The sequence below is a fragment of the Ipomoea nil genome, unplaced genomic scaffold, assembly GCF_001879475.1.
Source record: "Ipomoea nil cultivar Tokyo-kokei standard unplaced genomic scaffold, Asagao_1.1 scaffold1617, whole genome shotgun sequence".
NCBI classification, from domain to species: domain Eukaryota; kingdom Viridiplantae; phylum Streptophyta; class Magnoliopsida; order Solanales; family Convolvulaceae; genus Ipomoea; species Ipomoea nil.
Window position 1 is genome coordinate 723,219 of NW_017618045.1, and position 15,601 is coordinate 738,819.

Consider the following 15,601-nt stretch of genomic DNA (forward strand, 5'->3'; position numbering starts at 1 on the left):
TATTTGAGTCGTTATACCAAGGACCAGGGTCCACATTGTAAGATGAATCCGAATTCAAAATACACAATTTACATACTAAATGTTTATAATTCTTCCAAAAGGTTGAACCACAACCCTAAATATTCACTATGTTTATAATTTACATACTTAATATTCACAATTTACCTTTTATAAAATTGTAAACATTCAATATGTAAAGTGTAATAAAGTGGACACGGATCCACTGAATAATTTGCCTAAATATTACTCCGTATGTAGTAATTTTGGGAAAGTAAATTTTATTAAAAAATAAATAAAAATTACAGTACAGTTGTTATGAGTAAGAAAGAAATATGATTTAATGAAGATGTGAAATATACTTTTCCAAATATATATTATATTCATCAATTTGATGAATGGATGGGAATCAAATATTATGATTGGCATTTGCAAAATGAATAAAAATTATAGGGATGAGGGTAGAAAACACTTCTCACGCGCACCAAAAGACATCAGGCCTTCACGGGCTAAGTCCAACTCATTCAATAAAGCAAAGACTCTCCATACAAGATTACAAGGGAAGAGAGAGAGAGAGAGAGAGACCCCCTGAATTCCGGGGCTATATCAATTTCAAGCTGTCTCACTATCTCTGCTAAACCAAAGGATTACTGGGTTTTTTTTTTTTTTTGTTTTGTTACAAGCTATATAATTTATATATACCTACCAATTAGAAGCAAAGATCATAGTAGAAATTCAAGATCCAATTTTTAATTTGCCAATCCGGAAAGGATACTTGGTAGAAAGATGACAGCTTTGCTACAGTGGCAAAGAGGGTGAATGAGTAGGAATCATGTGATCTATGCTTCTACACTGATTCTACTTTCTCACTATATTCTTCTCCTCTCTCTCTCTCTCTCTCAAACCCTCCTTCATAGCACCCAAAATTCTCACTTTTTAATTGTTGATTTTTTCTGGGTGTTGGGATATTTTTCTTGTTAAGGTTCCTTCTTGATGTTCAATGGCTGCAAGTGCTTCAAGGTTCATCAAATGTGTGACTGTTGGTGATGGGGCTGTTGGCAAGACTTGTATGCTTATTTGCTACACCAGTAACAAATTCCCCACTGTGAGCCTCACTTTCTTTCCTCTTCTCTTTGTTTTCTGAACTTTTCTTGATCCATGCCAATTTCCCATTTATTCTTGTTTTATGATTCTAAAATAGGCCTATTTCTGTCTGGACTTATTGTCTTATACAATGATGATGCCTTTATGTTTGTGGGTTTGCAGCTTTTTCTGTTTCTCTTTAATTTATAGGGGAAGAATCAATACTTCTTTCCCTCATTCTCTTGTATAAAATTCCTATTATATTATGTACATATTCTTGGAATGCTGATTTTGGATCATGGTATGAAGAGAATAGGTTCTCAGGACTTTCCCCAAGAAATGAGGAAAGAATAAGAAAAAGAAAGAAGAGAAATTTGAAATTGACTAAATTATTAATAATTCATGTAGAATAGTCAAGCTGTTTTCTTGAGTTCTTCCCAAGAGTCCTAATTGTTCAGTCTTTGTGGGTTTTTTTTTTTTTTTTTTTGGTTGAAATCAGGACTATATTCCAACTGTATTTGATAACTTCAGTGCAAATGTAGTAGCTGAAGGAACTACAGTCAACCTAGGACTTTGGGATACTGCTGGTAAGGTTATGTTTTGCGATGAAGTACAGTTCAATTTCCTTTTCTTCTTCAGCAAATTTAACGGCAAGATCTTGTAACAATGATGTTCTAGCCGCTTATAAAGTAAGATATATATGGAAGTGAGAGTAAATTTATAGCTTTTGCTTTTTGATCCTGTTGATTACTAGGACAAGAAGATTACAACAGATTGAGGCCCTTGAGCTATCGAGGAGCCGACGTGTTTGTTCTAGCGTTTTCATTAGTCAGTCGTGCAAGCTATGAAAACATACTCAAAAAGGTGCAAATTTATGGAAATTATGCTCATGTTTTTTTCTTCTTTTTTTCGGTCCAATGGTGTCTGGCCTATAAATTGCTGATAGACAACTTTTTGGTCAGTGGATCCCCGAACTTCAACATTTTGCTCCCGGTACTCCAGTGGTTCTGGTTGGCACGAAACTAGGTATGTGAAGAAGGAAACGTTTAGCTTTCATTATCATTTGGCACCCTGTTGACGCTTACGTTTACTGTTCTTGTATGTGTATCAAGCTGTGACAGCATTGTTTACCATTCTCGCACTCTACTTCTAGGGTTTTTCTTCTTGGCATTAATATGGAATTCTAGTGATTTTGTAATCGAGGATATGCTTCAACTGTGAGCACTTTGGTTTTTATTTGGTATTCTCCATGGAGGAGGACGTACTTTGAAGTAACTACGAGGCCTATCTAGGGGTACTTCTACTGAAAATGAGACTCAACAATGGCAAACTTGTGAAACTGAAGAAGGCATGTTGAGCATATAATATATAAACATAAATCTGCAGTCCAACTATAAGCTTAGGCTTTTTGTTGAGATGGAGCGCATTTCATAAATTGTTTCTTCCTATGTGATAGTATGAATACTGTTGTAAAAATCGGCCTAGGCGGCGCTAGGCGCCCCTAGGCCATTCCGCTTTCACTATTAGGTGCCCAAAAATCGGCCGGGCGCCTAGGCGGCGAAATCAGCTGAGTCGGTCAATTTCTTCTGATGTCGTCTGGTCCAGCCGTCCGTAGACTAGTTTGATACTTTGAATCTTAGGATGATTGAAGTATTTGAGTATTTTTATTTTTTAATATTATTTTGATGTTATGACTTATGAATTATCATTATTTCATTTATTTGGATGTGTTATTTGATTGAATGTTGAAAACAGCCTCATTAAAATTGCCGAACTGCAAGTCTCCCACTATTTATTTGGCGCTCGCCTAGATTCCGCCTAGGTGCTGCCCGGGCGCCTGACTAGCGCCTAGCGCCTATTGCAACCATGAGTATGATTGCAGTAGTTGGTAGTAATAAAATTGTGTATTTACTTGGATGGTAGATATCCTTTTTTTTTTTTTTTTTTTTTTTTGTTTCTGAATTCTGCAGTTAATGCTTTTATTTGGTGATTGAATAGATCTTCGTGAGGATAAGCATTACCTAGCGGATCATCCTGGACTAGTTCCCGTGACCACTGCACAGGTCCAGCTTCATTTTATTCGTGAACAATTACGAGATCTTATTTTTAAGATGTAATAATAGGACAATGACAGTTTATTCTTATTCAGGGAGAGGAGCTCCGCAAACAAATTGGTGCTGCCTACTATATTGAATGCAGCTCTAAAACTCAACAGGTTGGTTAAATATCAACGCCTTTTGCATTCTCCTTTCTACACTGATGTTAAAAGTGAGCCCGCTTCAATGTAATGTATGTACATTACAGAATGTGAAAGCGGTTTTTGATGCTGCGATCAAGGTTGTTATCAAGCCACCGCAGAAACAAAGTGAGAAGAAGAAGCCACGTCGAGGATGTTTTGTGTAAGAAACTTTGTTCTTCAACTCTTTAATCATGTGCCTTACTGAATCCCCATATGTTTGAGAATTTTTGTTTCTGGGTGCCTTTATCAGGCTTGCGTTCTCATCTATCTTGATCTTTGGCAAACTTCAATTGCAGAAATATTCTGTGTGGTCGAAAGCTCGTCCATTGAGGCGTTGTGTTTGCAGTGTAGAGGCCTTGGCGTGATGATTCATCAACCCTGTCGATTTTCTACCAGTTTTTAATTATTTATTTCAGCTTATTATATACATAGATAGATCATATCATAGCTGAAGATACAACCTATGAGGTCCATGAAACTTGATTGCTAAAAGCTCATCTAATGAATGTTTAAGCCTTTCTCTTCTGTGCTGAAAATTTCAGGATGTCCATCTTTTACCTATGCCAGTTCTGGTCACTGTTTTACTTCTGGGTAAAAGAATCAAAAGCAATACTGTGATTAGGGTAGGGTATTTTGGTCATTTGGATTACCATATGTTGAGTGAATTCATAAATCACTTTCAAATATATTGTTTCAATGGACTTATGGTAGTAATTTAATGAATATGTAGGTAAGTTGATAGATCTATAATATTGACTAGAACTAAATGACCCCTAATGACCATTGGTTTGTAAAAGTAGAAATTTATGAGTTTCAATTCTTCAAATGTAAGAATTTTGTTTTTTACCATTTGGTTGATGAGAAAATGCATTCATGTTGCTTCAATTGTTCAAATTTGCTAAAAATAATTCCAAAAAGTCACTTCAAGGATGGATCTTTGGAACCTCAATACTAATTATTCATGGTAACTTTTTTTTCGTACTAACCAAGTAATATATGAAACTTATTTGTATTCCTTTCTATGGAAAATTTAAATTCCATTCCATATAAATATTTTCAAAACCAAACAATAATGCACGAGGCAAATTACACCATGGATCAAAACCTACCTTGCATTATAGATCTGATTTAAAAATAACTTTCAGATTCTATCCCTACCGTTACATTAACTGCTAACATAAACCAACCGGTAGTTAACACTTTATGTGTATGTAGTTACCATGTTATATGTTTATAATTACTATGTGATGTGCCTTCAATTTGTTTACAAAAATTGTCAACTACAGATAATTTTGTTCACAATACAATATGAACCTGGCCCATGGTATAACAATTGAATGCACAATAGTTGGGCTCAAAGACTGAAACTTGAAATGGATTCAACAAACATTCATGCAAAACACAAAAAAGGAAATGTTTGATTGAAGATCTGTGAGTGCAACAAACGCAGTCCAAGAGGAGAAGAGCAGAGCATTCTCCAAATTTCCTCAAGAGTAGACATTCCCAAGTTTTCAGGGCATTGTACAATGAATAGAATAGAAAAGAAAAGAAAGAAAGAAAGAAAGAAATACTTACTGTCAACATTGTACTTGAATAAAAGTTTTATGAAGAGGGAGGCTATGAATGAGAAAAGCCAGAGTTAGAGGTTTAAGCTACAATGGCAACAATACCAAACTAAACATGCCAGCCAACACCAAGAAGGCTTTTGTAACAAAATTCAGTGTTGCCCTGCTTATATATAATGGGCCCAAAAGAAAAGAAAAAAATAAAATAAAATAAAGCAAAAGAAAAAAAGCCAAGGAAGGATCAACTTAAGATGATAATTACCAAGTGCATACATACAAGAGGGCTTCCACTTGAGACTATGTCTGAAACAACCTGATTTCAAGCATGCATCATATTTTTGGTGTGTTGTGTGATATATTCCACTATGGCCACTAATCTCCACTGCTGGGCCATCACATCACAGATTCAAAGCTTTCCAACAGTTAAATATCTACATAGGGAAAACCGATCTGCACCCACCAGAAAAGATAGGCAACCAAAGTGCTTCAAATACCACTTTCATACTCCCCGGCTGATACACAAGTGGTGGGAATGGGAATGGGAATGCGAATGCACCAGATTTGCTCGTTTACCTTACCCACCCACCACTGGAGATAAACTGCAGGATACAGCTTCCAGGAGCTAGCAAATGTCCATCCTTGAAGAACCAATAAAAACAAGCAGAGCTAGTTAAAGAGCCGCATTACTTTAAAAAAAATAAATAAATAAAAATCCCTAACACTACAAAACAAAACCCCTTAACCACCCCAACCCCTTGAGTAAGAAACAACAATTTTAATAAATAATTTTTAAAATGCCTAAGAAATTTTTTATAAGAATTTTCTTTAAAAAAAAAAAAAACAATAAGCAAAACTCAAAATTTTGAGTTTCTTGAAAATTAAACCCACTTGTAATTTCAGACACTGGTGATAGTCAACATTAGGGTTTGACTGAGATTTAAAAGAGGGTGAAATACCCCAAAACAAAGCACAACTACAAGCAATAAAAATGCCAGTAATTGTATCCAGGATCAATAATTGCCTTTGCTCATTTGTTTTACAAGACAAATGAGTGACAAGCAACTGAAACATGTATAAGACAATGATCCCTACTGAGTACTGACCTAGATCTAGCAAACTAAAATGGAAACACAGTGGAATGGGAAAGAAATATTACTTGCTGCAACTCCAGAAGTCAGCAAGACAGCAGCAGTTTTGCATTCTATTGCCATGAAGACGGCTTGTACCTGAAGCTATCATTATCCCAGCCTCCATCAGGCTCCTTCCTCTTCATAATACTACCTCCAGGAATTGGGTATAACCTTGAACTTTCCTCTGCTAGTGCTTGTGAGCCAACAACAGAATGTTGCCTAGATGCCAATGGAACAGATTCCTGTCCTCCTTCAATATCTACAGCTCCAGGACCTGCATTAAGGTCCAAACCTTGCCTGGCCCATTTCCTATTGTCTGCACCACCATTACTAGTACCATCTGGATGGCCAACCATATAAGGCCTAGAGAATTGTGACGGAACAGCACTAACAGGCCCCAACAACTGTGAATTGACTAGTGGTGCAAAAGGCCTTCCACCAGATGCGGATTCAATATACGAGTTAGATCCAACAGAATATGTGGCTGATGGTAGAGGAAAAGTTGTGCCAAAGGGAAAAGTTGTACCAAAGGGAAACATAGATTGGAAAGGGACTGCAGGGGAGGATGACAACACCGAACCTCGATAAACATCAGGAGGGAAAGGAGTACCGGCAGGAGCATGACCCAAGATACGTTGTGTACCAGGTGCAAGGATTGGAAATGATTGATCTCCACGGTCAGGCATAAGTGTCACAGTTGAATAAGGATTCCCTTGAGGAACCCAAGAAGAAAAGCTCCCTAAGTCTTGGTTGTTCATTCTGAGGCTAGATGTAGCTGGGTGGGAATTGATGTTTCCCCAAAAATTTTGTAGGAATAAAGATTGTTCCATACTGGCATCATCAACACCGGGCCCATTGTTCAAATCAAAGTCCCTCCTAACCTCCCTAGAAGCTCCACCCTGTGATGGTTTGATCGGCGCAACTTGTCCATCAAATCTATGAACACTGCTTACGGAGCACTGACCCACATCATTAGGCTCATCAACCTTGTTCAAATCAAGATCTAGCCCTCCAGAACTACGAACAGATGGAGAATCTGAGGCTTCCTTTTTGAGTCCATAATTGCTTGTATGGTTAGACATGGAACCTAGCACAGCAGCAGAATCTCGAATCTCCTCAAAAACTCTTTCATCTGGTACATTCAGATCAAAATCTAAAAGAGGGCGGTTGTGTTTACTGCTGGAAGCTTCAGAATGAGACACGGCTACAGAACCCAGAGGCATATCAAGAACTTTTCTGGGTTCAGCAGGTCGAAATGCACTTGTGGCAGCAGAACCTTTCCATCCAATTTCCCCTTTGAATCTCAATAACTCTTCTGGTGGAACAAAAGGGCCTTTGGCAGCAGCAGCCACAGTAATAGAGGCAGGAACACTACTGGGCATTGACGTAACAGGAAAAGGTAATGGATTCATTACATGAACAGTAGATGAACACCCAGGGGTTGTGGTGCTAACCACCTCACCATATTTCCCATCATCTGAAATGAAACCTTCATTTAAATCAAATTTCATTTTGGATGATGTTTCTGGAGATAAAGCAGCAGACACACTAGAAGTCTCCACAATGGTGCGCACAGGATCACTTGTTTTGTCAAGTAAAGCACTGCAAAATTTGGATTCCCTTGAATCCATATGCTTCTCCACTTCTAGGCTAGCAATTCCAGCTATCTCTTTTTGAGATAATGACCCACCAGAATATTGCAGCCGAATGTCCCGAGCTTCAACATTGCCCTCATTGTGTTCCTTCTTATCAGTAAAAGCTGAATCAGCATTACCTAAAGCTTTAGCATCTGGAACTGGAGTACCACCACCTTGATCAGATATTTGCCTTTCAGACTGATTAACATTATCATTCTTTGTGTCTTCAGCCCCACATACTTTATGTGCAATCAGGTCTCTACTAGAGGAAGCAGGTAACATCTCCTCCTTTTCAAGTTTCTCCATCACTTCACTGTTCATAGTTGCCACACAAGGATTCACGCCTGCACAGGTAGTGACGTTACTTTTCCTGTCACCTTCAAATGATGAATTTGAAGACAAACCTTCACCCAACCTCTTTTGGTCATCCATGGATGTTGGTGCTTTACACAGATTGTCCTCTGTCATTGAAGTATCATTATCACACAGTTTGGTATCATTAGCTTCTTCCTGTAGTGAACCACCACCACTAGGAATTGCCCTTCTCTCCTGAGATTTTTTGTTAAGTTCACCATCATTTCCCTTACTTACTCCACTTGAAGGTGATGAAGATGATTTGTCTCTCTCAACTGTCCTCTCATTCATCTCCAAACTAGACCCTGCAGCTACCTTTGAATCAATGCAGAGTGAGCTAATATGTTTATCACATTCCCCAGTTGTATTAGCTTCAGTAGACACATTGGGTTTTATATCTCCAGATGTCTCAGAAATAGCACTTCTATTCAGATGTAACTTTTCTGCTGTCCATGAACTACCAACTTCAACCTTTTTCTCATTATTGTCATCAAGATTATCTTTTCTCTGGTTACATTCACTTGGAAAGCTATCAAAAAGTGGTGACTTAGATCTAGAATCATCAGACATACAAGCTTCATCAGCAGGAGAATTTCTTTGTGAAGCAGAAGGTGAAGTCATATCAGTTTTTGACATTTCTTCAGTAGCCACACTGGCAAGCAGGTTCATGCCAACAGCATCACCAATTGACATTGATGCATTTGCTTCAGAATACTTTGCACAACTTTCAACCAACGCATTCATGGAGCTGAAAGAAGCTTCGTGCAGTTTGCCAGACTTCAATTCAGTTCCAGATGTTGAAGAAGTAATCTTTGAGACTTCCATTGGTTTCCCATCATCAACAGTCTTACTGCGCCCTTCATCAGGGTGCGCTGCAGGTGATCCATCACCCTCATCAGAACCAGTCAATATATCTTTGAAATCATTACTATGCCAGGATTCTGAATTCACATCGGAAGCAGCATTAGATCGACATGCATCATTCTTTTCCTTTACACTTCGATCAAATTGATCATGTTTCTCTGAAAGTGCAGGAGAAGAAGCTTGGCTATTTATAATGTAAAGTGCAGGAGAAGAAACTTGGCTATTCATAATGTTTGGGTCCTCATAAGAACCTGCACTCACTGTCTGTGTAGGACTGCGACCCCTATTTGGTATCTTAACAATCAACTTGTGACTACTTCCTTCCACAACTGGCACTTCAACAGTTTTTTCACCTAGTTGTGCAGACTGAGATAACTTTTCAGGGATAGAATTCTTGTGCACTGAAGTACCTCTCACTGCAGCACTTTCTTTCTGGCCTCCAGATACTGACGCCCCAGGAAAGCCATTAACTGACTTGCGGTGGCGAGAGCTGCTATTTGAGATCTTAGAGTTACTTGTTGACACTGCAGTATAACTCCTTGCATCTTCTTTTACTGAGAGAGATTGACCATGATTATGAGACTGATTAGGACTGCTGCTCTTATCCTCCCTTATTAGTGGAACCTCAGACGCACCAGAAATTGAAAGTCTGGTCTGACTATCTTTTCCGGGTGCAGGTGATGAAGCAGATCTCAATGGTCCGGGAGATGATGATGCAGACTTCAGAAAAGATTCCCCTTGCAAAGGCTTTATTGAACCAGTTTTTGATGCGGAAACCAGTGGAACAGAGCTCTTTGTAGTGCCATCATTGGACCCACTGGGATTTTTGTTCCCACTATGAGAAGCCTCAGGAAGGCGAGACTTAGAAGGCCATGCAACAGCTTGAGTAGACCCAGACTTAGAATCAATCATATTCATTTCAGCCTCAACACGTTTCTTCCAAGTGTCAACTAAACTCCGTGCTTTTTTTTGGATGTCCATATTTTTATGTGAGCGCAAATGATTAACAGACTTTCCAATGTTGCACATTTGCAGTGCTTGAAGATTCACAGGAAGCTTATCAAGTGCACGAAGCAAAACTAGAAGAAATTCCTCCGCATATTTATCACCATCCTTTGGATTACCATCACCAACTCTTCCTTTATGAACATCTTGAAGCCACTCATCCAATACAAGCAAACCCCTTAGCTGCACAAATCGGTTAAGACAGTCAAACTTATCTGTGGCAGCTACCACACCAGCAAGTAAGGATCGACTTATCAAATCCATTTTTCTCTCCACTCTATCAGGTTGCATAAGTTGAACAAGTTTCTCAACTCCCTCAAAATCTACAAGCCCTCCTCTCTCTGTTATTTTTGAAATTTCAGATTTTAACACACCTTCTGTCTTGTACAGACCAGAATCACTATCTTCTAATTTTATAGAGCGTTCTCGTTTAACCTGGTCAGGACCCTGATCTCCCCTGTCTCTTCTCTTTCCCTTAACTTGTGAAGAAAATGATGTTACACTATTTTGCATATTATCTGACCCAGGCTTTGAATGTGATGTGGACATTGGAACACTGGTTGGTTTTGGAGAACGGCCACCAGGCTGTAACGATGCATGCATCTCCTGTCGAGTCTTTTGTAACAGTTGATCTACTTCTTCTTGTCGCTCCTGCAAGCACAGGTATAAACAAATAAAGAAGAGTCAAACAAAACAAGAAAGAGAAGTAGAGAACTATCACTAACAAAGTGGGTAACACTAAAATCCATCACTCTCCATCTACCCCTCACTCCCATACAATCTCAATTATCAAAAAGCAGCAGAAATACAAGAATTTGTGGTTCTCTTCCTTTTCACTCATCCCTTCTGAATCCTCCCAACCCATACCCATCAACAGGTTGGATCCCTTTCTTCCCTTAGCATATCTTCTGCTCACAAATTCAAACAAGCTAGATACTTAAGTTGAGGAAAGCTGAGCTTTCAGGCAAAGATAACTAACATTAATATAATCTTGATCAGTTAGCCACCATAAACACTTGTTGTCAATGTCATAAACTCGCCGGCAAACAAATGAAGATATCCCTGTTGGAAGTTCAACAACTTTAGGAAGGAAGGCAACTTTACACGGATGGAGTAAGGATGCAGCAGGAATCTCATCCCTATGAAAAGAATAGAAAATTTCGTTTGGCGCAGCTTCAGGCAGTATGCCTTTGCCAAGCTTCAATTCAGCCGGTCGATAAAGCCAATTAACACTCAAATCCAAGATATTATCGTTTCTTGATGTCAACCGACGAATTATTCCAATGAAAGGTGGGGAATCATGTGGCGGCTTGAAAAGAGCACAATCACCAACACTAATTTTGCGGCCATCCTGTATGGGAGAAAGGTAACAAAATAAAGAGAACAGAATCAAATCACCATCAGATATACACAACAAGTTTAGTTATATTTAAATACAGAGTATATAGAAATTCTTAAAAAAGAAATTAATTGAATATCAATGGCATTTCTCCATATAGTATGCTCTCTACAAAAAGCATAGAATTTAATTGGAAAGACTTGAAAAATTAAATGAAGTGAAGTCAGCAAATCAATTTTCCTATTCTTGTATATTTCCTCTAAAATCAATTGCAGAAAGGGCTTCTAAAGTGAAAGTGCAATACATAGCATCAGAAATGCTAAATACACTATATCCAAAATTTAGCATACACACACACACACACACACATATATATATAAAACATAAGCATGAAGAGTATAAAGTTATAACACATGCTCAAACAAATCAGTAAGCAGAGCTAACACTACCATCCAATCTCACCCATCTTCCCAAAAAGGGGGCATTTTAGTCATGGGATGTCAGGCAATATAAATTAGTAACTAGAAAGTTATTAAAGAAGATTTTTTAGACAATAAATATGTAGTCATGACAAAACTCATGTTGCATAATATAACTACTATGTAACTTCTATGCTTTTGCCAGCTTCCATAAAAATCATGAGCCACAAGAAAGTTATAGTCAGGTACAAATAGCCACAACTCAAAGCATGTCCCACTAATAAAGGAATTAACCAAAGACCATGTATGCTAAAAAATAAATGAAGACATCATGCAGTTATTCCGGTTAAAAAGAACTTAAGCAGTGCAAACAGACAACTTAAAACCCATGCTACAATAAGAAGGAAAAAAAAAAAAAAAGTTTGAGGCACAAAATTACTGATCATACCATACAATTAAAAGAAAAAGTTTAAGAAACTGTAAGCTATGATGCTATGTATCTTGAAAAATCACTGAGAATCAAATCATCGAAGGGCATTTACCACTTTCACTAACTCAAATGCAGCAAGCAGTTGAATAAAACCCAAGGCTAGAGTTACCAAAACAACATTGGTTGCCAGGGTGAAAAAAGAAACAAATGAACTTCAAATTCACCAATAAGTGCATCAACCAAGCAGTACTACAATATAATTCAGCAAAATAAGAAAACAAACAATCCAACACTTGAGCTTTAAATACAGCAAGTACCATTCAATTGCCCGCAAAAACTGGAATATCTAAAAGGGCAGGAAAATATTTGAATAAAACTATCCCTGCAGGGCATGTTGAATCACCTAATCATTTCTACACCCAGAAGAAGAAAGGTTAGTTAGGAATTCAGGAAAACTGAAAAAACCCACCAAGGTAGTACCTTGCAGAAAGAATCAGCAGTAACAGAAGTAAGACAGGAATCACCGGCGACTACTGTCCTGGTTGTCGTCGCCGGCATGTGCTGACCGAACCTCCTCCGTTCACAAAACTCACCTCCCCGCAGCTCCCTCCCATGCATAATAAAAATTCCCTCGCATTTTCCCCAATTTTTTCTCCACTGCCTACTCTTACCCACTCACCCTGAACCATCAATTCCCCAATTTCTAAGCAAAAACCCTAGAAAGTCCCCCAATTCTTCCTCGCCTCGAAAAATCCCTAAAATCTCCAGAACTCAGACCTCGTGAAAACCCTATCGCCCACAATTTATCAGAAACCCTAGCCCCCACTCAACCCCAACTCCACGCCTCCAATTCACCGATCTGCACCAATGAAAACCCAGATCCAATCAATTAATTCAGACACACACACATCCGCATACATATCAAGGCATACACTTTAAGCTACATATACACACAGGAAAAGACACGCAGAGAGAAAGAGAGAGAGGGAGAGCGAGACCGAACCTTCGAAATTGAGAACGAACTTTTTAGAGAGAGAAAACGGTGTCCCGAGAGAGAGAGAGAGAGAGAACGCGAGATTATACGTATATATATGTATATATATCGCGTATATACACACACACAAAACAAATATAAAGATTATTGTATATTTTAAGCGAAAAAGATGATGTCGTGAGGGCTCGCAGCCGGCAAAAGGAAAGAGATGTACGTGGTACTTCGATTAGAGAGAGAGAGAGAGCGAAGGGGAAAGCGATAGCGGTCAGCGACGGGCAGATCGGGCAGGGGAGGACGGAGCTTTGATAACATCACCCATCAGAACTAGGATGCGGTGAGATGTGGAGTGTGACTGGACTGTCTCAATTTACTTCCAAATTTTTTTAATTAAAAAATATATAAAAAATAAAAAACCAAAAAGTGCCACAACCCTCGTGTCAGTAAAAGTTTTTAGTTGACTGAATTTTGGGAAGTGGCGTGGGGGATTTGACTTTTTTATTTCATGCGATGTGACTTATTTTTTTATTTTTTAAAAAATTTTATTTCATTATTATTATTATTATTATTTTGTTTGGGGTTTTTTCGATTCACTTTTTATGATGGGGTTGAAAATGAAAGGTAATTGAATTGATAATTTAAGGAGTGTTTTGTATATAAATTAGCATATTTTTAATATCTCAAATTATAAAAAAAAAAAATTTGATATATGAGATTTTAGAGTGACATAATTCGTTGATTTTTTTATTATAAGATTTAAGTTTGAAAGTAATAAATATTTATTATTTTAAATTAACTTAACGTACAATATTACATCAACTTTTTTAGTGAGCATTTAATTTATGAGAAAGTGTTTAGTTCATAGTTATCTAACATTACCTAGTTAATGTAGGTATATTAATGTGAAGTTATATAATCAATTAATCATCATATTAATTTTAGATTACTATATGTTAGGTAACATTTAGGGTGTGTTTAGTTCAAATTATGTAACATTATTTAGATATAGTACTATTATATAACTTTGTTTGGTTCAAATTATGTGATTATCTCCGCCTCCTTAAGTATTCTTATGTTATTATATTTTTAATATTCTAATGATGTCATTACCAATTATATATTATATACATCTTTTGTCCCGTTTTACCTGTCATGTTTATTATTTATTGATCAAATCAACTCTTTACTTTTTACTTATTTGCTTTAATATTTTAAATTATTTTTAAATTTATGTTTTATATTTAATAGTACTTTTAATATAGTTTTTAAATATATAAATTTTATATTCTAATACTAATTAAAAATAGCTACATTTAAATCTCGTTAAACGAATCAGAGCATAAAATGAGATCAGGAAAAATAATAATAAATTATTTATATTTAGGGCATTTAAGAAAATTATGCATAATAACTTAAAATATAACTGATGGGGAATATACCCGTGTTCAGACTCCACGTACGCTCTGTGCTCCTATTTGGGTCGGGTCAAACCCCGCATTGGTTGCACCTATATAAGGGCATTTGACCCTTCATTTTGGGGTTCCTCCCCTTCCTTTCCTTCACTCTCTCTCTCTCTCTCTCTCTCTCTCTCTCTCTAAACACTCTCCCCTCTCTCTACAAACACACAATTATGAATAAAAGATCCCTTTGAGTTATTTTCTTTTATTTTCTCTCCCTTGTTCATACATATTACATACCGTACATACATTCTACATACGCGGGAGTTAGTACTATCAATAACTTTAACTAAATAGTAAATATGTTAATGTTATATTCCTAATGTAGTATATACGGATGGTACTGACTACAATTTATGGTACTGTGGTCCGTTCACGGATCGGATCTTCAACATAGTCTGCTTGTTGGTTTAAGCTCACGAGCTTGGGACGCTTGATAATAGGTCGGTGGTCTCCGAGCTAGCAACACTGGTTCTTAAGTAGTTCCCAAGTCCCCTCTCTCTGTAATAAATGCGTTATTTATAACAATGGAGAGGGAGCAGGTTTCGGGCTCTCGGCATGTAGGGCACGTGGATTCCATGCATAGGTCTAAGCCGGGGCCAAAGGGGTTGCGCACACGTGCTGCAATATTTCTAAGGGAACACGCCCATTGCGGGGTTTGATCATTAGGTCGACCGCGCATCACTCACTAGGGGAACTGCGTGTTTTCTTAATAGAGGCACCCGACGAGCGATTAGATCAGGTAGAATAGGAGATCCGATTGATGCGAGTCGGGTCGCGCTTTCCAGGCACCTAAGGCCTTGGACCAGCCACCGTACAACGGTTAAGGGGAGATAAGGGAGATAATCCCCATCAATTCCCATAATCCTAAATTCTCAACTAAGAACACAAGGTAATTTAAAAGATAGTCTCAGGTTTCATGAATTAAACTCTCTAAGTTATAGGAATACCTTATAAAAGATGATGTAAGATTACAAGAATGTAACATTAAATTGTGTGTTTAGTTTTTTTTTTTTTTTTTCCTGTCAGACTACGAGGTGTCATGAGCATGCCGTAATTGTAGGTGCCTATGAGGAATCTTTAAGCCCATA

At 37.7% G+C, this 15,601-nt stretch overlaps 2 protein-coding genes across 5 annotated transcripts; one reads left to right on the forward strand and one right to left on the reverse strand.

Moving 5' to 3' along the window:
* Positions 1 to 512: 512 nt before the first annotated feature.
* LOC109191121 (rac-like GTP-binding protein ARAC8) lies at positions 513 to 3,855 on the forward strand. Its single transcript, XM_019341690.1, has 8 exons — positions 513 to 1,102; positions 1,580 to 1,667; positions 1,835 to 1,944; positions 2,043 to 2,106; positions 3,079 to 3,143; positions 3,230 to 3,295; positions 3,385 to 3,479; positions 3,616 to 3,855. Exons 1-8 carry the CDS (start codon positions 998 to 1,000, stop codon positions 3,647 to 3,649), a joined length of 627 nt encoding a protein of 208 aa, XP_019197235.1. The 5' UTR covers positions 513 to 997; the 3' UTR covers positions 3,650 to 3,855.
* A 919-nt stretch (positions 3,856 to 4,774) lies between these two features.
* Positions 4,775 to 13,174, reverse strand: LOC109191120 (mucin-19-like). 4 transcript variants are annotated; one of them, XM_019341688.1, is made up of 6 exons: positions 13,066 to 13,174; positions 12,543 to 12,921; positions 10,854 to 11,225; positions 9,094 to 10,525; positions 6,041 to 9,057; positions 4,775 to 5,522 (listed from the first exon to the last, which is right to left on the reverse strand). In XM_019341688.1, the coding sequence occupies exons 2-5, from the start codon at positions 12,678 to 12,680 to the stop codon at positions 6,086 to 6,088; spliced, it is 4,914 nt and encodes a 1,637-aa protein (XP_019197233.1). In that variant the 5' UTR covers positions 12,681 to 12,921; positions 13,066 to 13,174; the 3' UTR covers positions 4,775 to 5,522; positions 6,041 to 6,085. The 4 variants fall into 4 exon arrangements, with proteins under 4 accessions (XP_019197233.1, XP_019197231.1, XP_019197232.1 ...); XM_019341686.1 differs by having other exon boundaries at positions 6,041 to 10,525; XM_019341687.1 differs by lacking the exon at positions 13,066 to 13,174 and having other exon boundaries at positions 6,041 to 10,525; positions 12,543 to 13,050.
* Between the last annotated feature and the right edge of the window lie 2,427 nt (positions 13,175 to 15,601).